The 24159-nt window shown below is 40.6% G+C and overlaps 2 protein-coding genes across 2 annotated transcripts in view; one reads left to right on the forward strand and one right to left on the reverse strand.

Moving 5' to 3' along the window:
- Positions 1-1114: 1114 nt before the first annotated feature.
- Positions 1115-24159, reverse strand: part of LIMS2 (LIM zinc finger domain containing 2) — a 29646-nt gene continuing 6601 nt past the window's right edge. The window contains exons 2-10 of the mRNA XM_021544399.3: positions 16641-16800; positions 15676-15742; positions 15250-15370; positions 6280-6429; positions 5288-5438; positions 4141-4233; positions 3238-3286; positions 2976-3051; positions 1115-2196 (exon numbers count right to left, since the gene is read on the reverse strand). Coding sequence (XP_021400074.2) covers positions 2049-2196; positions 2976-3051; positions 3238-3286; positions 4141-4233; positions 5288-5438; positions 6280-6429; positions 15250-15370; positions 15676-15742; positions 16641-16800 — 1015 coding nt within the window. The 3' untranslated portion in view covers positions 1115-2048. The remainder of the gene's footprint in view (positions 2197-2975; positions 3052-3237; positions 3287-4140; positions 4234-5287; positions 5439-6279; positions 6430-15249; positions 15371-15675; positions 15743-16640; positions 16801-24159) is intronic.
- GPR17 (G protein-coupled receptor 17) lies at positions 8170-14885 on the forward strand. The gene is made up of 2 exons (XM_021544398.2): positions 8170-8450; positions 12403-14885. Exon 2 carries the CDS (start codon positions 12434-12436, stop codon positions 13463-13465), a length of 1032 nt encoding a protein of 343 aa, XP_021400073.1. The 5' UTR covers positions 8170-8450; positions 12403-12433; the 3' UTR covers positions 13466-14885.

Here is a 24159-nt window from a genome sequence, read left to right on the forward strand (position 1 = left end):
CTTTGTGCCCTTAACTAAAAGGCTATTTTAAGGCTGGTGAGAGAACAGTGAATAGCCACGTGTTCTCCTGAAGCAGTGACACAAGCAGCTACTGTTACTGGAATCTGCAGTGCAAATTAGTCAGAAGATGAAAGAGTTTACTGCTAAAATTAGGCCTATCCCCCATCACTGTTAGACTGGATACAGCACAACCTAGTTAAAAGATAATGATAACTTACAGCAATGAAAAGCAAAGCAGCTGAGGGAAACAGAGTTAGCAAAGGTAGTGAAGCTCTAAGAGATTCTCACATTCTGATCACTTATCCAGGATTTCCTACCACTGCTTTGGTATCACTAGTGCAGTTCCATGGGTACTGATCCAGCAAGCATGGTAACACAATTCTAAGGTGGACTATTGCCCCAGTCCAATTGCTGCTCACACATACAAGAAGTGGGGAAGCTTTACTTCTTGCTACCTAACTCACCTGTGGCTGCAGGATGTTGTCTAGGCCCAACAGCTGTGTTCATTTGACTGACTAAACCAGCCACTTTTTGGAAGATTTATGTCATGCAAAGGACATTAGTCCTTCAGTGCCTGTCAGCCTTGCAAAGGGGCAGGCACAGTCTCACAACTGTGCATGCAAAGGGATTTTCAGGCTGCCCAGTTCAGCACAAGGAAGTATGGGGGTCACCTCTGAGGGACTCAGAGGCTCACTGGGATCATACATTGTGTGGGTGGGCTCAGAAACAGCACTGCTGACAGCTTACCTCTAAAGAAGTACTAAGAATACCCAAAAGCAGTAAATTTCTCAGCACCTTGGGTTGTGGTAGCAGAGACAGTAGGACCAGTGAAATCTCACTGGTGACAGGCAAAATTACAGAGGAGGACTATATGCCTGAGATGTTAGTATTGTGTCTGAGATCTGCTCCTTAAGTACACTCAGGTGTCAGAAAGATGAATGTATTTGGACAAAAATTTTAAGAAAAATGGTTTTTTTTCCTGCATAGCACCACATTTGCTACAATCTGTAAACATTAGGAACACTTTCATGTAATTGGGCTTTCTGGAGTGTGACCAACAAGCATATCCTTGGCTGGCAAATAAAGTGAGAATGGGAAAACTGAAGTGCTTAAATTGGTACCATATTATTTATTCAATTTACTTATGCAGAAGAGTAACCAGTGCTCCAGCCACACTGCCTCAATAAATACCAGCTATGCAAATGGACAGGACATGCTTTGTGTTGACCAGCAAAGCTCTACCATCCACATAGTAGTAGAGAACAGAGAAATTAGTGTCAGTTCTAATAAAATGTTTAGTTTGCCACAGCCACCTTCTCCTTAAGGAGAGCCCAACTATTCTGAAGAGGATCACATGGCCTTGACAGCTGAAATCTCCTTAGTTCTGAGCACAGAAGCAGCAAAGGAAACTTCTTAGCTGCCTTAACACTAGGCCTAAGTGGGCAGTGCAAATGCCATAGCTATTGGTTCCTGGGCCCTACAAACCAGAAGGACTGGGATATGGGATAGAGCACCCATATATTCTCTACAGGAATCTGGAGAAAGACTGGAATTTTTCGCACGTAGTCAGGAATGACAACTTGCAGACTATTTGTCTATATATTAAAAAAACCTGAAAATTGCTTTAGCCAGAGTAATAAGAAAAATTCTGATACTCTGAGAAAGAGCAAATCTGGTCTTTCTTCCAGTCCTACATTTAATCACTTTTTCCAAATTCCTTAAACAAGTGGAGTGAAAAGAGTAGTACAGTTCAATTGAGGAAGGAAAGACTGTGTATAGCTCCACAAAGGCAAAATGCAATGTTAGTAGCAAATTAATAATCAGCCTGTGCACTGCTGAAACAGAACTCATCCTCCTCTTCCTGCAGTGTTAATAGACAATTGCTTGGGAAAAGGGACAGTCTAGATGCAAGAGACCTCACCAGAAGCAGGGGAAGGTACTACTTATCTTTGGTTCCACTTCTTAGTAATTGCTTCTGTAATCAACAGCTGCAGTGAGCAGCAGCTTGTGTTAAGAGTGCAGTCAGGAGACTGACAGACCTGTTTGCTTTAAGCAGAATTTAAATCTAAAGCTTTAGGATGGATCTTCTTGGATGCCAGCTCTGACAACTTCTTCAGACGTTTCTTCAGCTCCAGAGGGAATTTCTCATAGCACTTCTTGCACACAGGCTTCATGTCAAACTCCACAAATTTATTCCTTTAAAACAAAGAACAATTATTCAAATGGTATTTGCAACCTATATGCTTCACTAATTAAAATCTCCATCAGTGCTGTTGCAAGAGTTCTATGCCATTTAAAAAACAACTCATTTTCTTATCTGTATCCTTGCATCCTTATCTGGTAATGCAAATATAGAGACTGGGTTCTTATCAGTGAACTGAGGTCTTCAGTATTGTAGGTAAATAGGAAGCAAGATTTTGCTATATATTTACATGTAGCAGTCTAGAATAATAATACAAGTGTCACTTTAGAGGTTCCCTTTGGGATGAATTAGAGCTCTTTCATATGGCCAGTGGAGCCAATCCAGCAGAGAGGATAAGGGTTGGAACCTGAGAAAGGAAAAACATAGGACTGTTTTTCCTGTCCCTCTTCTAGATATTTGAGGTAAGTACCACAGTATTTTATTTCAAAATAATTTATGCAATAGCAAATATTGTTATTGAGGGGAGCAACCACAGTTAAGGAGACATGGAGGCTGCAGGTTGTTCAGGACAGGCAGTTCCTCAAAGTTTAGAGCCTTTCCTCTGTACTGCTGAATGAGCTCCCCACTTACCAAACCTCTTTACAAGATACATTAATGAAGGAAAATAAATCAGAGAGGATGCTGTCAGCTCCCTTTCAGTGCTGAAATCAGTGGAATTATAAGCACCTGCTCCCACAGAGAAAAGGTATATTGGCCTTCAGAGAGGCAGAGGCTCATGGCTCCTCCAGGAGCCATGAGCTTCACGTGGTCCAAAATACAAACACTGACTTACTTCAGTGTGAGCTTGACATTGCAGGTGGAGCAGGAGAAGCAATTCACACACCAGGCCTTGTTAAGAGCTGATACCACTGCAAAAGCAAAAGCACCAAATAAGAGGAAACAGAGGGATTGTTTGAATTCAGATTTACATCCAAATTCAAATGAAGCCAGATGTGAAAACAAACACTGTTGTCTTGCCACTGTGGGACTGCAACAGCTGCACTTACAAATGAAACAAGGACAGCAACCCAAAACAAGGAGAGAACAAATCTTACCATCTCCCTCTATCACGTGGCTGCAGTTGTAGCAGACATCTCCAAAGAGCTGTACAGAAAAAGCAATAAGAATATGAACTCATGTTGCTAACTACTCATGGGCCCCAAATCACACAGCTGGTGTGAACATTAAATACTAATAATCAAAGAATTCCCAGATACAGCAGTAGCCTCCAAGTATACCAATTTAAATCTTCTGAATAACTTCTCATACACTTGCCAAATAGTCTATGTTCCTTTGGATCTCATAGCACTAAATACTACAAAACCTTTTTTGTTGATGCCTCACACTCTAGTACTGTTATGGGATCTTAAAGTCCTGTGGAGAAGAAAGGATGGGTAGAGTATGATGCTTAGTGTAGATAAACATCTCCTGATGCTCAGCTACAAACCCCGAAACAGAACTATTGCTAAAATACAGCTACTTTCAGAACAGCAACACTCACCTCTTATGAGAGTTATTTATCTGACACTGTTTAGTCAAATTACACCAAAAAAACAGGGTTTGATTGGTTTTTCTGTTTTTAATTAATCTACTTTTCTATGATTTAGACAACACAACAGTTGCCTCATACCCACAGAAAGAAGTAATTACCAAAGAAACCCACACAAATACATTAGAAGTAAAATCACAGGGATTTTAATCTCAACCCATGGTCAGTGATTTTCCTGTCAATGGCACAAATTAAAATCAGTGTCCCCAAGATATTTCTATTCTGTTTCCAGCATCACTTTTCTACCAAGAAAAACTATTATTTTTTGTTAAATCCGACTAATTTCTTAATATTTCATTGAACCTACAAATTCAGATTATGCAAAATCTGCATAGCTTTGCATATATAAAACATGAAAAAGCATTTGCCAGACACAACAAGTAACTACATCACAGATGGCTGAATTTACCTGATTATAATGAGTCTCACAATAGGCCAACCCTTTTTTTTCATAGTGTCGGTGCCCCAAGAATGGCTTCTCACACTTGGCACAAACAAAATGCTGTCAAAGAAAAAAAAAAAAACAAACCCAACATTCCATGGCAGGCAAAACAACTTTCCCATCACCAGGTAAAATCATGGCAATAAATCCTGGCTCAATGCATGATCACAGAACAGTTTGGGTTGGAAGGGACCTTAAGGCTCATCTGATTCCAACCTGGCCTTGGACACTTTCAGGGATGGGGTAGCCACAGCTGCTCTGGGCAACCTGTGCCAGGGCCTCAAGGCCTCACAGGGAAGAATTTCTTCCCAGTCTCTAATCTAAACCTACCTCTTTTCATATAAAGCTGTTACCTCAATGCTTTAATGAAGCACAGACAGGAAAGATCTTTATGGAAGCAAAAAAAGAGGAGATATTTAGTCTATAAAAGCAAAAAAAGAGATATTTAGTCTATAGTAATTAAGAGTTGTATTAAGGATCGATGGAAGACCTGCTGGAAAGGCAATCCTACTGTGTCTATCCTGATAGACTTGTGGACTATTATCTTGCTTGTTTCAGTGAAGAGAAATAGGAGCATAAATATAATTGGTATAAATACACCCCAAATGAGCAGGAGCATCTCTCTCAGGTCAAGCCCTAGGAGGCATATAATGACTGAAACAAAGATGACTAAAAATCTTCAGAGCAAGTTGTGATGACTCAGCTGAAAGTTACAGAAACAATGAGCTGAAAAGGTTTAAAAAGCAGTAATTGCTCAGCTTTCAGTAAAAATTCCAACACTGTTAAGTGCCTGGTAACTAGAATTGGAGAGGATATATCTAAGTACATCATACAAAATATTAGTAAGCTAATGGTTTTCAGTTAACACTATTCTGCAAAGATCATTACAAAATTTAAAATTAAGGTTATTACAGTTGTGAAAACAGCTTTCTTTGGAACCCTGATGGGCCTGCTCTAATTTACTCACAAAAGGTGAAGACAATCCAAAGCATAAATGATTGAGTTTAGTCTGAATTATATATTACAGATCACTTGCATGCCTACAGCTTCCAAGCAGCACTAGTCCCCTTCCAGACCAGCTGCTGAAGGAGGTTTCAGGTTCAGAAGGCCTCACCTCGACGTGCCATTGCTTCCCCAGGGCGTTGACCACTCGGCCCTCGATGGGCCTGCGGCAGGCGCCGCAGATGGGGATGCCCATCTTGTCGTGGCAGGGCAGGCAGTACAGCTCCCCCTTCAGCTCCCGCGCCTCGGCCATCAGCTCCTTCCTGCCAACACAAACCCGAGCTCAGGGCGCCGAGGGAAACTCTTCAGTGCCCACTGCTGGAAGACTGAACTTGAAAGTTAACCTAGGCAACATTCACGCTACAAATGCAGTCATTTTAGCTAGTGAAACACAGTTATTGTCAACTCATCTTTCTAAACCTGCTTTCTCGTTTGCCAGACAAGAACGTATGCAGACCATACTGCATACTGCAGCTGGATACTCTCACAGACATACGAGGTGCACCTACATGGACACTCACAGTGCCGTGCTAAGACTTGAAGTATCACTGAATGGGAGAGCTCAGGTGCAAGAACCATCCTCGGCACTCAACACTTGAGACATTTATGTGCACTGTCACCCATTCTGGGCAGTACTGTGCCCAGTTAAAATGTCTTCATGGTAAGTAATTCAGGTCAGACAGGTATCAGCATGGCCATGGACAGTGCCACAAGACTGGCACAGCTCATAAAGCCATCTTTTTATTTCTATCCAGGAATTTGAAGTGAAACTATTTTGGACAGCCTGGTAACTCCTATCTTTGGAAAACTCTACTATGGTAATCTGCACATAGCCTTTGAGGTAAGCTCATGCCATGGAATTATTTTCACTTTCATTATAAACTAGCAAATAAACTAGCATTATAATGTTAGAACAAGAGAATATTGAGTGGCAAAATAAAATTCCTCTTGTTTTTCCAAACTTATTTCAGTTTCTCCTCACACAATTTCTATTTGCTCAACAATGTGAAGGCAAACAAGTTTAGACCTTGAGAAGGACTGCACTGCTGACTTAACTGTTTGTCTCTCTCCTTTTTTGTCAGAGTTTACAGCAGGGCAACATACCCACAGTGGGTGCAGTTGAAGTGATCTGGATGGTAGGAATCATTCCTAAACATGAGAGGCTGCTCATCAATTATCAAGTGGCACTTCTGACAGATGTACTTGCCCAGTCCCTTGGCTTTTTCACGGTTGTGGCATGGCCTACACAGGTGCCTGGTTGAACACAGTAAAGGAAAGAAAATATTAAAAAACTCTTTCTCCTAAAACAAATAATAGATACTGTAGGAAGTACTTTATGTAACAGAACTGTCTTCTGAGGTCAGACTAAACATAATTCAGTTTGGTGTCCACTGTTTCACACCAGTTGCACAGAGAAGAATGAGTATCAAGCAGATACACAGCTGTGTTTCAACATTCACCGATTTATGTGCCATCAGGGGTATCACCCAGTCATTCTTCTAGGGATCCTTTCCAACCCTCCAGATCTTTCCTGATAGCTGAGCAAGGAAAGGAGGCAACAACCCCCTATCTATAACTAATGGATCCAACCATATCAGAGGCATTACCGCACTGGGAGGGAGTCAAGGAGAGAGAATAAAATGTACCAAACCAAAGTGCATTGTTTGAATGCCTTTTACCATGGCTGGATTCCTTAGTCTTCAATATCTAGGAAAAACAAGAGACCTCTTGTTGCCTACAAATTCCTTTTACTCCCAAGTCAAAGAAAATTAAGAACTATGCAACTTTATGTGGGGAAAGCAGCTGTATTCCTAGCACATGTTCTTGAACACATTACAAGTACACTTCTAAACAGGCAGATAACCCAAATTTCTGGTAGAAAAGCTCAGGCAAAGGCATAAAAAAACTTGTGAAGGCTGATGGAAGCCACCAGTTTTATCCCAATACTTCCAAGCTCTGAGGACAAGCTGTTGCCTCTTACCTATCCCTCTAGCTGCAACATTGTGGGCTGGGAAGAATTTATAGCAAAACACAAACAACAAAGAATGACTTCTGTGGGTTGCTTTGTCCCAAAACAAACAAATCTACTTCATTCTCTGTATCACTATGTCAAACACTCACTGAGATTTACAGGTCATTCTCAAAATACATCAGACAAAATAAAAAGTTCAAATGGAAAGGGCAGGTTTATGGATTAAGTAGTGGGTTCTTCACAGGGCACCTTCCAAAATTCTGCCCTGATTAATTACTTACCATTAGGTATGTGAAATGAGGATAAGAATACAACTCATGTTGTTGTGAGGCCTCAAACATTTATGACTCTCAGCTGGCAGGTGTCTGTCTAAGTGCTAAGTATCATTATTATTCTCTCCAAATCTGAGTATTTCTGTCAGCAAGTGTCTCTGCCTGGGGCTGGAACTACTGTCCGCCCAGACAGAGTCCAGAAAAAGCAGACAGCACCCCATTATAAGGAAACACACAGCTGTGCTCATCTCAGCATAAAGGCATCAATTTTACTCAGCACTGTCAAATGCAGAGTAATTATACAGGGCTGGACATGGGGACCCCAAAGCAAGAGTCCTGAAAGAGACCCCTCTCATTCAGCTGAAAGAGACGCCTTCAGCCATTTGCACTGATAAACCATTATCAACCCCCTCCCCACTCACAAACCCTCTGCCCTCCCACAGGCCCTCTCTATTGGAAGCGAAGGGAAGTGCTGGACAGGCTAAGCTGTTACCATAGCAGCCTCCCCTCTCCCTAACCCTCTCCCCCTCCCCCTTCCCACCATTATGGAATTATCCCATCCTGAAGTGTCCTGTTGTGTCTGTTAATACTAGATTTCCCCCAAACAATGCATCTCTCCACCCTCCTAAAATAATCAGGGGACTCCAAAGATTCTGTGTTTAGGGCTAGAGGTTCAGTAGCAGCCTTTAGTAAGCAGCATGAACACTGGCATATTCATGCAGCATACTCATATCTATACCAGCAGCAGCCCCAGTGCCAAGAGCTCAGCTGGGATGAAGACTGCTCCTCAGTGCTGGGGTGTCCTCTCTGCTGCTCTGTTGTGTGACTGACTGATAATGTGTTATCAGAACAAGCAGGACACTATATAGAGGGGCTCCCCTCTCTGCTCTCAGCAACTCTGCAACTTTGCGCTCTCTTGGAATCACCTTGTTTGCTCTGCTGTTTCTACCTTTGCTGTCATCAGAAGGAGTTCATTGAGATATTCCCCAAAAGGACCCTACACTTCACCCCCAGGACGGCATTGTAAAGAGGTAAGAGACCAACTTTTGTTAGTAGGAGCTTTTTTTTTAGGAGCTTTCCTAATGGCATTAGTTTTAGCTGGTGCCAATGAGGAGTAGAACACATACTGAGGCAGATGAATATAATGGATATGTCTGAAAATAAGAATAGGCAGCATTTTCTGAACTTCAAAGAATAATTTTCTCATCTTTATGTCACTCCTTTAAAACAAAAAAGGTTTTCAAACTTTTGTACCTAATGTATGGCATGTCTAGTGCTCTCGGATACTGCTTTGATGCTCACAATAACCAAGTATTTAAACTGAAATACAGGCTCAGCATAGAGAGTGATTTTCAGGAGAAAAACTTCAGTCAGAAATGGACTATTTCTAATGAAGTGTACTTTTGAGTGGAAGACAAAAAACACTTATTTGACAAGACACTAAAGTCATAATCATAAAACACACAAACCCACTAAAATCATAGCAAAAACTGCTCTAGCTGAAGGCAAGAACAGGAATTTCTGATACCTAAAATACAGGTCAGTTTATCTGCGGGGCAAACAAAAACTCCAAACTAGCCAGATAACTGTGTATAATGAGCTAGAGATTTTTCCTGCTAGTTCTTTCATTAACGACAGACAGAGTATCTGCTGAAAGAGCAACTGTGTTATGTCTATACTGACAGCCTTGTGGATTGCTCTCCTGCTTGTTTCTGAGCAGAAGAGAAACAGGGCATGAAATACGGTCAGTGTGCATGCATGTATTTCAAACGAGCAGTGACATCCCTGTTTCAGCTCAGCCCTGGGAGGCCTGGGATAATGGCTCGTTCCAGAACAGTGCTCTGTTCAGCAATACGTAAATCACTAAATATTCACACAACATCAAGAGTGCAGTCCAAGCAGAAATTATTGGATAATGAGCCAGACTCCTAAAAGAGTTTTCTGTCTGTGGAATGGAAGCCTCTTGCACCATATAGCTTAACACAGACTACACATTCTAGGTCATTTGTAAAGGTTGCTAGTTTGCTCTTAGAATTTATACAGACTATAGGAATCCCAGTGCTTTGTCTGTAAGCATAAAAACACTGAACACATTTATTTAAAATTTATAGGATAAACCCAAGGAGAATAGAAGTGGAATTGCAAATAACTGTAAAGGGCTTTCAACACGTTCTAGAGAACACACTGTCAGAGAATTATTACTTATCTAAAGTTGTAGTATTCTGTTGAAAACATGTAAGGCCTAAAAATAAGCCCAAAAATTAATTCTAGTGACATGTTGGCTTTTTCTGAACCTACTCAACTGCTACACCACTACTTCACCCATTAACTAAAAAAAAAACCAAAACATTAAAGCTGTAACTAAAATTTCCTTTTAACTTAAAATATAAGAAAAATTAGAAAGAGGGCCACTTTTTCTATAACTTCTAACGAGACAATGAAAAACATCTCACTTTATCTTGCTTTAAAAAGTAAATTAGATAACAGCAGCTCTCCTATGAAGGCCATCATTTGCAAAGACTGAATCTATTTCAATTTTATCATCAGTTCTAAGACTCTCTTCTTCCTGACACTGACATACTGGGCTTCCAGATAGCTCCGACGTTCTCCTTTCTACTCCAACCCACAACATTTGCACTGAAAGCACGTCCATATAGAAATCCACAGCAGACTCAATGCTGTCATCAGTGAGGATAAAACTCTCAACTTTGAAGTGTTGCCTGTTCTAAGTCTGGCACTGACACGCAGCTGAATCTGAATTTCCAAGATATGCCTTAGGAAATCCACTCAAATGAATCAGTTCAGTGTACCATGCTGCTAAACCCCTGATAAGTAGCTTGGAAACAGGGAAAAGTCTGCTCACTCCTTCACTTTGGGAACTGACTTAAAGCACTACCAATAAGAAGTGCTATCCCAGTCTGTTCCATCAGACAACCCTGGCTTCTCCTTTTTCAGCTGCTCCAAGCCAGTGTTTACTGCTTGCTCAGGTGTCACATGGATAGAGCAACATTTAGCCATAAGACTATCCCCAGCAGGTGTGTACACAAAGATCATCTGATTTACACTTTTTACAGATGAAAAGCATAATTAAACAATGGGCCCGACATGAAAAAAACGGGATGTTAGTTAGAACATGAGGTGATAAACACCATCATAAATTAACAGCCAGTAAAACGGCACAGTCTCACATGTTTCTCTTTTGGTACACAACAAAAAAATACATATTTTAACTACTTCCATACAAGAAGGACAAATATGTGAGTCAATGTTACTACCCCACACAAATTTTAAACTCTTGGGTTCAGGAATACTTGCAGGTTTTACTTTGTAAGGGACAAATTAATAATATAAACAAAAAAACTATGGTCACCTCTGTAAACTTGTGACCTTCAGACAAAAAAAAAAATCAGCAGGGCATTTTCCTTTTGCATATAAAAGCACAATTTCACGAGTATTTTTACAGATAAGAACAAAAGGGCTGCACAGTCTTCCTTGCACATGCAATTGCAAGTAATGGCAAGATAGCAACTTGTTGTAACTACTCAAATCCGGAAGGGTATCCAGGCAATGCATGAAGTAAGAAGGGCCCTCTGTGGCCACAGGAAGAACTTCCAATTTCTGAATTTCATCCAGTCTCCCAGCTGTTGCCTTTCTCTTCAATTGTGAACCAAACAAATGATTCAGAACACTAATCTCCAGTTATTCCAGTTTTCTGTTCACCTGGAAGTAACAGCAGCCAAACTGAAGGTATTAATTACCTTCGAAATGTCTTACATTTTCTAATATATTTGTTTGGCCTTAATCCATCTCAGTTCTCTATGATCCCAATATTTTCAGGTATCTGAACAATGAGTTCTGTTGGGGACCTGGATGCAGTGCATAATGGATGTATTAAAAAATGTATTGAGTATTTTATGGAGAAATTGTCAGTCAGTACAAAATGCAAGGGTGAGCAAAATGGAGGTACTGCTGCAAAGACTAACGCTTCTGAGGAATTCAAGTAATAAAGACAATGCTAGAACTTCAGACCACCAGCATTTCCCTATCACCCATACCCACAGACAAGCAATGTATAAAAAGCCATGGGTAGGTGCTCTGAAAATCCTATCACATTTCTTGTTGATGCTGTTCAGGACACTGCAAACAGAGACTGGCAAAGCTAAGACCAGTTTTGCTAAGCTTCTACTTGGAAAAGGCCCTGGATAAGCTACAGTGGAGCTCAGGCTTTTGAGGCAGGAAAAGAGAGAGCTATGGTAGAAGACAAAAGCTGCAGGGAAGGATGACACTTTGAGAGGTGACTGACAGCATGGGCATTATTTAAAATCTTCCCTGGGTCAATTCAGTGTCACAGGAGATGCTGCAACCCATCTCCTATATTAGAACTAGGTGCATTTGCCTTAAACACAGGACTGTAAACTAAAATAATGCTCAAAGGTTTTCAGGAACCCTGTGTTTTTTAAAAAAATAACAGTAATATTTGACCTATCTTTTATCTCTTTTAAAAACAAGCCAGATACTCTAAGCTAGATCACCTTACAACAGATACCTGTGCTCAGAAAAGTTGATTCATCAGGAACTCCTTAGTCCTGAATCAGGCTTTCAAATTGAAACATGCAAAGTACTTTCTAGTTAGATATACAGAACTCACTCCTACTCCTCTTCATCAGACACACAAGTATCTCACTACCTGGTTATAAAACTAACCTCAGCATGGGCTGATGACAAGCTCATCATCAGCTAGCCAGCTCTTCACTGGGGCTCTTTCCACAGGAATTACTGTTCTAGTAAATCTAGCAAAACAGAGGGTATTCAGAATTCCAATATAACATTTAAATTCAGACTGACCTGTCATACCAAACACTGATGCTAGCAAACAGGAGACATTGCTGACTTTCATGTGTGGATTTTTCAGTCTTTCAGGGTTTGTTTTGTTTTCCACAAACTCAGGCTCTTCTTAATATGTCTTAATTCTTTCACTTTTAGGGCTGCTTCTTCTTCAGAATTGTGGGGAAACATGAATGGGCCTGCAGCTTCAAGCCTGCTCTTCAACTGCTCAAATCAATCAAATTTCAGTTTGGAAACATCAGAGCAATGTGGGAAAGAGACACACCTTGAGAACATGATTTTTGCCACTTTCTACTTCCTGGACTTCATCCTGGCTTTTGCTGGCAATGCCCTGGCTCTTTGGCTCTTTATCCGGGACCAAAAGTCAGGCACACCTGCCAACATTTTCCTGATGCATCTTGCTGTGGCTGACCTGTCCTTTGTGCTGGTACTCCCCACCCGGCTGGTGTACCATTTTTCTGGTAACCACTGGCCATTTGGTGAGATCCCATGCAGACTCACCGGCTTCCTTTTTTACCTCAACATGTATGCCAGTATCTACTTCCTGATGTGCATCAGTGTTGACCGTTTCCTGGCCATTGTGCACCCTGTGAAGTCCATCAAGCTCCGCAGGTCCCGCTATGCCCACGTGGCATGTGTCTTTCTGTGGGTCATCGTTGGTGTGGCAATGGCACCTCTGCTGCTCAGTGTGCAGACAGTCCAGATGAAAAACACAACTGTCTGCCTGCAGCTCTACAGAGAAAAGGCCTCACGCCACGCCCTCGTGTCCTTAGCAGTGGCATTCACCTTCCCCTTTGTTACTACTGTGACTTGCTACTTACTCATCATCCAGAGCCTGAAGAGTGGGAACAGAGTTGAGAAACACCTGAAGGAGAAAGCTGTCAAAATGATCATCATGGTCTTGATGATCTTTCTAATTTGCTTTGTACCTTACCACGTCAATCGCTACATTTATATTCTCCATTACAACGGGACCAAAGCTTCCTGTGAAACGCAGCGTCTCCTGGCCCTCAGTAACCGCATCACCTCCTGCCTCACCAGCCTCAACGGGGCCTTTGACCCCATCATGTATTTTTTTGTAGCTGAGAAATTCCGTGAGGCTTTGTGCAATCTGTTTTGCATTAAAAAGACCATAATGTTGCCTCAAACATATGAGGGTAAGACAAATGAAAGCTCACTAAGTGCTAAATCTGAACTGTGAACATGACTTGTCAGCGCTTCATCTTAAGAATACTCTTCCACCAGTATCAGCTGAGAGCACAAATATGCAGCAAGACAGCCCAACCAGAGTCAAACTCATCCTGAGAAGGGAAGTTCTGTTGTTTTCATGGGGCTGCCATTAACAAGAACCCCTTGACCATAGAGAACACACGTGTCTGTATTGCTGAAACTGAAAACAGAAGGACAGTCCTGGTTTCCAAGGAATCAAACTGAGGGTTAAGCACTTAGGAATAGGGAAGGGGACAATGAGGGAAATGCCTTTTTTTTTTTTTCAAAGAACCCAATTCCCAAAGCTACTTCCTCTGCACAATGCATACAGCCTTATTTAAAATTTCACATTGTGCCAGCAGTATAGAACCACTCCTAAGACAGACCTGCCTGATGAAAAAACTTCCACATTTGCACATCTTGTTCAATTCTCTAAATTCAAAGTGTTTACATGTAATATAGAGAAAATTGGTACTAAATGGTGTCAAGAAAAAGAAAAGAGACCAGAATGAAGCAACTAATCCAGCCTGGACAGGAATTAAGACAGGAAAGATTCCTAGCTTTAAGATGGTTTACAGTTCTTTTTTGTGACTTATTCCTTCACTACGGATAAAGAAGGGATTATCTTTATTCTCACTGATACAAATTGCATCCAGAAGAATATGCCTGGAAGTGACACACAGACTAGGGTAGACCAGGTACAATGAAAAGGAGAAAAAAAACAAACACAAGAGTTTCCAATAATATTTACTAAAAGACTGCTTCAATGCTATGGATATAAATATTATAAGAAATCATGTGGCAGGTGAAAAATATTGTTACAGAGATACACACACCTCTCTCTGCTATGCTTTTGGGAACAAGTTCCTTACCATTTTAGATTTGGTCCACAAATTACAGAATCAAACATACTTTATCTTGCTTGAACTGCTTTTATCCTGACTGCTTCCCCAGAACTATTGAACTAATGTGCTATTCCAACAGCCCATTCTAGCAAGACGAGATGCCATAAGAAAATCAGTTTTGCCCAGCTCAAAAACTAAGGCACAGAGGCTGCATGCAGTATGAAAAAGAAGAGGGACTTGAGAGGACTCCTTGCTGGACAGATACAAGTATATGACCTTATCTTCCTTCACCATTTAGTTAGGGAAAACATAAACTCTAGGAAACTATTAGGCTTTGCTCATAACTTATGAAAGCCTAAAATTAACTCTAAATTGTGCAACACTGTCTGCTAACTGCTGGATTGCTTTATTTTCTTATAATGGTATGCTTTTATATAAGCTCTCTTCTGTGTTTTTATTTCTTATTTCTGAATTAAATGCATTAATTGACCTCTAGGATTTATTCTTGTATTTTTGCATTAAAACAAATGATTTCTGAAGACTGGTGAAATCATAGGCTGAAAAGACTTTGCTGTAATCATTGTTATTCTTTTGGCCTTTTGCTACATCTTGATTTCCTGCTCAGCAGCTTACTTGATAAACAGCTGCCTGAGATCACATAATCCCTTTTTCTTACTTGTTATGCAGCATTCTGCCTGAAATCCCTTTCTCTTCCAAAACACATTTACTAGCCACTAAAATTTGAGTTTCTTGTTGGAAACAAGAACATGTTTCATTGGATGAAGAACTTCTTACCTAACAAGTTATTCCTGAAGTTTCTTCTGTACCTTTCCAAGCTTTCCTTCTCACTGTAAAACTGACCACCCTCAGCATCTCCCAGCTCTATCAATAATATACTGGTAAAACTTTCTGACCTCCTGCTCCATCTTACCTGCCAGCATTCTTCACAAAACCCAGGTCAGCAAGGGTTACGTCGCAGAGCTCACAGCGGAAACATTCTGGGTGCCAGTTGTTGTTCATTGCCTTGATAACACGCCCAGTAATGAACTCACCTGCAAAAGGAAACCAGGAGATGCATGCAGAAAACAGTTTCAGCAAAATCTACTGTCCTTCACAGTCCTTCCACTTTAATTTCATAATTACTATTCCAGTCTAACTTGAAAAAACTCCAAATTATTCCCACAACCAGAATAACCCAAAATCACTGCTGGTATCACACTTTGTTCTCACCCAGAACCCCTGACTCCTTAAAACAACCCCAAAATCCCAGCCCAAGGCTGGATATCCCAGCAATGCTGCGAGCTTTGCACAGCCCTGCAGTTGTCAAGCCCTGGTGTTGGTATTTGCCACTTCTTACCACATTCCCCGCAGCAAGGAGCAAACAGCATCTGGAAGTCATGCTCACAGTACTTCCTACCTTCAAACTGTAAGCAAAACAAGAGAGAAGGAGCCCCTATGAATAACTGAACTACTTTTACATCTTGACAGTTCAGCATGATTTTCCATTGATATGGCCATTTAGTCAAGGTCAGTTATATTTTCCAGTTCTAGCCCCCTACACACCTGTCAACTCCTAAAGGCTCTCATTAAATAAATATCCAATATGGCTTCAGCCTCATGGTGAATTTGCACAGCTACATTAATAGCAATGATGCTACAAGATGGTAAAAATCCTGAAGAATACCCCAATCCTTTTCTTATAGTTGCCTTTAATTTCATTTTTGCTTTAGTTTAGTTCGGAACTACTATTTCTCCTACACGACGCTAAAACTCACATCAAAATAAAATACAGCAAGTTTAAAACAATGTGTTATTCAAAATACATGTTTATGCATATTTTGCAAAAACAAATTCAAACTAGCTTTTAAATGGGTTCACTTATTTTAGTTGCCCAACTGGATCCGTTTGGTACAATATGTCTAAAAATAAAGACAAAAAAATCACTTATGTCTAATGAAATATTAAGGCCAGGTTGGACAACGCTTTGAGCAACCTGCTCCAGTGTAAAGTGGCCCTGCTCATGGCAGGGTTTGTAATGTGATGATTTGTAAGGTCCCTTCCAACCCAAGCCATTTTGTGATTCTGTAATGATTAACAAAACACTATTTTCTTTTTGAAATGTGTCTTACCCAAAGAACAGCTTTTTTTTCTGTTACTGGAGGAATACGTGAGAAGAAAAAGAGGGAAATTGAGTTGGAAGCTCCTCAAAAAAAATGGCAACAAATGTTTCGGGCTAAGAAATTAAACATGCAAGAAAGCTAAAACTTCCTTGCATTTTACCAGAGCTATTTCTCTTCTCTTCCAACCAGCCTGAGAACTCACCTCATAGAAGAGTCCCTCTGGGAACTGCCGGAAGCACTGAGCACAGACAAAGCAGCTCTCGTGATAGAGCTCCCCATTGCTGTTCACAATCCTCTCTGCAGGATCGAACCGCGCCTGGCAGCGCTCGCACACGGCATTTGCCAGAGCATCAGACATATTACTGCAATAAAGGCAAGAGTAAGAACATGTATAAACACAACATTCCAGCTGCTTTTAACTCCCTCTTACATTAAAAAAAAAAAAAAAATCAATGAGTTAATGAGTCACTGACATGAGTTAGAAATAAGGTTCTGAGAACTCATATGTGGCAGATGAGGTCAAGTAGCAGATGTACCTATTGTACACTTTTGGCTATTTCACCAATATTTCACCCCATTACATCATCCTGCTAATAGTTCATAGCAAATACCCACAATTTTTCACAAACCAGCAGTTTGGAGAGCAGCAAACCTAATGATCCTGACTTCTTGGGCTTTCTGTTCTCAGGACATGGATCTTCTGATATGTAGTAAGCACTGATATCCCACTGCACTCTCCCCTTAACTGCCAGCAGTAATAAAGCATTTCCCCCTCTACAATCCCCTGTCCTTCTGACAAATTAGTTCAAACTGTGAAAGCATTACAAAGCTATGGGCAGGGAGAAGTTTCTCTAGCTGGCTTGGCCAATGTCTCAGCTTCATTGTCTCAGAGCATGAGGCTAAACCCACCCCCCACCCCCCCACACAAGCCACACTTACAAATCACAAAGAATATTCCCTTGATTTAACCTAAACTAAGGAATCACGCTAACCTTTTCCACAAAATTTTCATGCTTGCCAGCACATTAATCTAAGTTAATGCAGTTTTAAAATGTTTATCACATATGCAAGCTAGGAGGGAAAAATGACAAGGTACATCTCAGTTTCATGTTGCAGTGTGGTCTTTCTTTTAACCTCCACACTATCCAATAGTATAAAACCTTAATATTATTACTCTTTTAAATATAGAAAAACTGTTTTATGCCTTCTGGACACCTTTTGAATTCCATTATTGGAATAGGGGGAAGTATAAAAAACTGCCACCATGTTAAAAAAAAATCTTCAAACTATTTTTATAGTACTTTTCCTGAGATAGGTAATATATGCATAAAATGAAAGACAGCTTGCCTTACAAAGCTTTCTTCTCTCTTTTTAGATTCAAAGTTACTCTGAACTGATTTTCCATTGTTCATGTCACTCAACAACCCAACATGCTACTTTTCCCCACTTCTTCATGGAAAACAGTGATTCAATAAAGTTTTCTAGGAGCAGAAGATTCTCTTTCCTCTGGTCAGAGACATCCCCTCCCAAAAACAAGACAGTGTCTGTATTGCAGAGCTTCGTGCCCTGAGCACAACTGCAATAAGCAGGGAGCAGCCTCACACTCCTGAGGTAGCACAACCAGCCCCGATTCCAGCTGGCTGAGCAGAGCCAAGAGTCTCCCTTCTGCAGAGGGGACACCTAGGGCACATCCTAGGCTGCGACCTAGAGCAACCCCTCAGTAAAACCAGACTTTCTTTCTACACTGCAATTCCAAGGGAGACAAAAACCAAGACAGACCACAATAGTCTCAAGAATGGAGTACCAATTTAGCAAAAATTTGTTACAACTTGTTTCCTTCTTGCAGTACAAACGATGTGTAAAAAAAAAACAGACATGGACTGGAATTATGGACAAGAGGAAACCCTCTAATTTCATAAACTAGAGATCATAGGTTAAAGAAATATTTTTTATTTTGACACAGTACCAAAGGAATAGATCAGCACAAAAACATCAGTGTTTGCAGCAAAGCCAACACCTAATCAGCTTGGTTTTTAGTCACCACTCTTCCACCAACACCACACAAATCTATACCAGGATTTGAAAATACAACTTTCACTTCAAGTACTTTTTCCCTGTTGAAAAATTTAGTCCTTAAATTCCAACACCGGAGCTAGCCAACAGCCAAGATTAATAAAGACTAATATAATTATAGTGAAAAATCTCATCTAGGAAGAAAAACCAGGCAAACCAGCAAGTATTACACACTAGACACTAAGAACAAAGCACCATCTTATGTTGTGCTTGTTGGGTTTTTTCCTTTACAAACAAAAAGTCAACATTTTAAAAACATTAATTTTCTTCCTTTTTTCTTTCTCCAAAGGGACCCACCAGTGCCAGTATCAACATGCAGGGTGAACTCTGCTAGAGCAGCCACCTCCACAATGGCATTTCACAACAACTACAACCTACACAGCCACTCTCCTGCATGAAATGCAGTGCAGCTGTGACACTGCACAGCAGACACCAAAATGCACTGCAGCTGTGACACTGCACAGCAGACACCGAAAGGCACTGCAGCTGTGACACTGCACACCAAACACACCAGGAGGGATTCCCACACAAATCCCACCGCTGTCTTGCTAAGAAAGATAATGAAGACACAGGGGCTCCCCTGATGTTGATGCTGCTGCTGACAAGATTGCCTCAAAGGCATAAGAAAGATGATCATGATACAGTCTGAGCTGTCCACACAGGTGAGCTAATGAGTGACACATTATGCAGATGAGAGAAACTATTAGTCCATGAAAATTTAAATGAAAGAACTAGTACAAAAAAGAACAACTCGGTTCTCTGCCTCAGCTAAAACTCAACTGAAATTTTTGGGAAGAGTCAGACTACCAGAAGTCAAGTGAACCACATCAGCTCCCACCAATGTATCTCCTGTAATGCAAACCAGCAGCTGCAGCTCTTTGACAATCCACACCAAGAGTTTTGCATCCTTGAGCTCTTTCTATTTATAGCTCTGCATCTATTTTCACTTAAGACGTTTTATTGTTTTGCATTCAAGCTACAATTTGCCACTTCAGCAATACCCTGAAGATATGACTTTGCATTTATTCAAAGGTTTTACTTCAACATTTGCCAATTTCTTAATTTCCCCTGAGGACACACCCCTGTGTGCCCTCCTGTTTATACAAAACCAAGCATTTTTCAACTAGCTCAAGGTTCAAATTAACCAAAGCTGGAAAGAAGAGGGAGCACCTTGCTAATTCACAGCAATTTTATGGTTCAGTTTACTATACTGCTGCAAAAGCACTTCTGCTGGCAGCATGGGGAAAGAAAGAGTAACACCACAACCATCCTTTTGAAAAGTTTGACTTGCTGTGCCACTCATCAGATATTTACACCCAAATCTGTCCCACAAAAGACAGTCCACAATATAAAATACTTCTATTCTGTTTGCTCGTTGATTTTTTGCTATTCAGTAAAATAAAGAATCTTCCTCTGTTTTAACAATAAGCTGGTGACACAAAGACAGGAAAGGCTGCTAAAACACTATGAGATCAGCATCCTGAAGTTATCCTGTCCTGCACAACCCTAAAAAATACCAGTATTGAAACAATGCTTTTCCCAATCTTTCATCATTATGTGCTGTATCTTTAACAAAGTAGCTGATTTACAGATGTTTTTACCATTATAACTAGGTTTCTCATGCTTTAACTTCTCAGAAATATTTACTATAAAGTACCATCATAGGTCCCAAATCGGAAGAAAACCCAAAAACTAAAAACAAACAAACAAAAACAAACAAAAAAGAGAGAAACAAAAATTCCTCCTTTAAAAGAAGTGGGCATTATCTAGGAGACCCATTCTGTGCCACAGGTACAAACACTACTGGAATATTTGAAAGCATTTTACCACCTTCTATCACTGAAGTCAATATTACCTCTGTTTGAAAACATTTGTTCACAGGGATCTACCACTGGTGACAGAATAAGTCAGCCTTCACCATCACATTTGCAGATTTCATTATCTTAAACGTGGCTACAAGACAAAATTGTCTTGAACCAGACAACTTGACAATCAGGAAAACAGATGAACAGTCTCAGATTTTGCCTCAGAAGGGAAGAACTGCAGGAGTGAGGAGTGCTTCTGTCAGAAAAGCCCAGCCAAAAAAACATCTTCTTTAATTGGCTTCAAAAGCTTTTTGGTTTTAGTATCACAAGTTCTCCATCACAATGCTGAATGAGTAATTGATTTTAACAGAGTCCCAAAACCTTGCAGATAATACATAAAGAAAGCAAGACAATACTTTGAGATACAAGAATGCGGGGCATTATCCAAACCTCAGCAAGAGAGCAAAACTTATGCTGGGAAACCCTAAAACCAGTAGGAGCAAGTGTATACAGAAAATATCACAATATGATTACATTCTAGTTTGTATCACAGGCAGATACAATAAACTGCAAGAGTTATTACCACTTGTTTGTGCCACAGATAGCAGCAACCAAGCCAAAAATGACAGCAGACCAGGAGAGGGGCTGGTTCCCACCCCCACAGCACAGCTGACAATTAGTGGCTTAAAGTCCTCAATGTTGACAAAGATACCAATGAAATCTGGTGGGACAATACCAGACTTTATGATTAATTTCACAGATAGTGACTAACGCAAAGACAAAAGAAAAAGGAAGGGTGTCAGTTCATGAACTACTGCTGAAAAACATCCCCAAACTACCCTTATCATTCCAAAATCTCTTCACTACAATTGACTTATCTGGACAACTTTCCCAAACTGAATTAACTTATTTAGTTGGGTTATTATTAAACTTGTCATAAAATGCTGGGGAAAAAAGTATGTCCCATTTGTTTAATGCATGATTTGTTGTGCATTTGGTAAACTATGTGCATAGCTTAACCTTTTCAGCATTTCTCCTTATGCTTGCATTGAATTTTCTGGAAAGTTCTGGATAGATATTTCTTTACTGACTAAGTAAGAATGAACATTGTTTCACTCAGGACATCTTCCTTCATCATGCAGGCACCAAACTCTCAGTGAAATAAACATTTTTCTTTCTTACTTAGAATATAAGGATAGCCAAATTAAGAAAAACGTACAAATGCACCTTATGGTCAGAATATGGGGGGGAAAAAATTCTCTCTTTGGGCCTACCAGTAACAGCAATTTACAATTAAGTAGAAATTGGAGGGGTTAAAAAAAATATGCACATATTGCAGCTGAAGCCAGAGTACAAGGTCCGTATGGTGGGCCTGCAGGATGCTGCAATCAGGCAGACTTTTGAGACTAGCAGCAAAAGTCTCTTGGTATTCACACTAAAAAAAAAGTCCTATGCCATAGATACTTGGGAGTCTCCCTCAAAACCAAGACATACTTATTTCTAGTAAATCATGACCAGTTACTTAATAAAGACACACAGCAGTGTTCACTCAGCCCAGGCAAATACCAGCAACATAAAGAAATGTACAGGTTTTAAATAAATTATTCCTCTTACACAGGAAAACCATCCTTTTATTATCAAGCATATACCACTTCATCCAGAATGTCTACTTGAGAAATAACTCCTAATGCACATTAGAGCTTTCTCCACTTCCATTATCTGAAAGGAGCTTAAATGTAATGTTTGTTTACCAGCATTGACAACACAAATCAGTCCCCACATATATTCATCAATTAGCACCAACTAGTAGCAGCACTACTGTTGCATTACTCTCCTTTGCCTGAAGAAAGGACATAAACCATCAAGGCCTATCAGGAAGGAGAAGCAAAAATTATTACTAGCTCAAAACTTATGGATAAAATATAATCATTCAGGAGAGAAACATCTCGAAGGGATTGAAGTTTTCAGCACTATGACCTGCCCAATAAAACCAAAATATATTTGCTCTATGCTTACTTTGCTTGAAGAAGTATGATGTAAAAAATGTACTCAATTTACCTGTACATCTGCTTTTTCAGTGCTTTTCTTTCCTCTCACAGGCCTCTTCCATGCTTCTCACTTTTCCTGACCAGCTCACTGTCCCCACTCAATGGCACCACCACCCTGTTAGCCCCCCTCCTCATTAAATTCTCATACATTCACACCCATAGCTTCTTGTAGGAAAAATAAAAAATTTACCAATAACCAAAAGCTATTAGCTAGAAGAAAAAAGAACAGGAAAAGGAGGGCTTTAGTGAGGGATGTACAATTCACATTGAGAGGTCAAACTAATTCCTCATGTCCAGGTAAGCATCAGGCCTACTTCCTGCAAAGAAAAGTCTCAAATTCAGACCTGACTGCTAGAAAAAGAAAATTACCTCTCCTGGATGCTCACTACCCTCCCAAGTGGCACAGACTTCAGATCCCATACTGCTGCTGCATCTTACAATTCTCCCAAAATAAAAGAAACAAAGTTTTATTTAGCTCCTGCTAATGTATTGCCATGGCATATATCGCAGCTGAGATGGCCATGACACACAGAGCATCACCACACAATGTCAGAAAGCTTCAGCCCATACACAGTAACACCAGACCACTTCAGAGGACTTCAGGTATCTGCTCATACAGAGTAACATCACTTTAGAAAGCTTCAGGCATCTGCTCCCCTTGTTCTTTAGCCCAGCCTTTTATCCCCTCATGTTGATGCAGTGCCCCTGTGTGCCCTCTGTTCCCTTTGGTGGTTGCTCAGTGCACTGGGCACTCCATGGCTCATTGCTGTCAGTGCTGCTCACCTGCTGCTCACAGCTGTGACACTGGGGATGAGGCCATTACCACAAACTGTGTACCTACAATTTACCTCCTGCACAACATTAACTAATGAAAATTCAAGAGTAAAATTTTAATATGAAGTGTGGAAAAAGTAATGATCATATCAAGCAGTGGAATTGTCTGGACAGATTTAAGAAGCTGTGGTTTACATGTTCTCGTGACGAAGCTACACTTGAAAGCTCCAGTTGCTGAAGCTGGATGGGAGTTATTTACAAAAACTAAAATCAACAGGCTTGCTATTAACAGTATAGGTAACGAATTGACTACTGAACCTTAAAACCCAAGGAATGATAGAATTTTATCAACATTTAGAAAAATTACTGCATTTCTCCCTTTTTTTTACTTCCACAGTGCCCAAATGCTTCACCATTAACACCACTAGCACTGTCATGGTTTGACACTGGCCAAGCATCAGGCACTCGGTCACTCACCCTCCCCTGCTACAGCTGGGCAGAGGAAAAAAAAATTAACAAAGGGTTCATAAACTGAGATAAGAACTAGGAGAAAACAAGGGCAAAACAGGCTCAACTTAGAGGTACAAAGTGAATTTCTTACTAGAAAAGTGAGAGGAGGATAATGAGAAGTAAAATAAGTCCTTTAACCACCTTTTTTCCCCAACACCTCCCTCTTTCCCACTGAGAGTGCAGGGACACAGGGCATGGAGGTTTTGGTAAGTTTGTCACCTGTGGCTTCTCTCACTGCTCAGAGAGAGGAACCATTCCCCTGTGAGACTGTGGGATCCCTTCCCACAGGAGACAGTTCTCTGTGAACTTGTCCAATATGGACAATCTCACAAGCGGCAGTCCTCCCAAAACTGTTGTGGCATGGGTCACTCTTCCATGGGATGCAATCCTCCGCCAGCTTAGAAGTAGGGGCCCCCTCTCTTTACCAGGTCTCCCACTAGATCACAGCCTCCTCCAGGCATCCACCTGCTCCAGTATGGGCATCTCCCCCAGGGGCTGTGGGTGGATCTCT

The sequence above is a fragment of the Lonchura striata genome, chromosome 10, assembly GCF_046129695.1.
Source record: "Lonchura striata isolate bLonStr1 chromosome 10, bLonStr1.mat, whole genome shotgun sequence".
Lineage (NCBI taxonomy): Eukaryota > Metazoa > Chordata > Aves > Passeriformes > Estrildidae > Lonchura > Lonchura striata.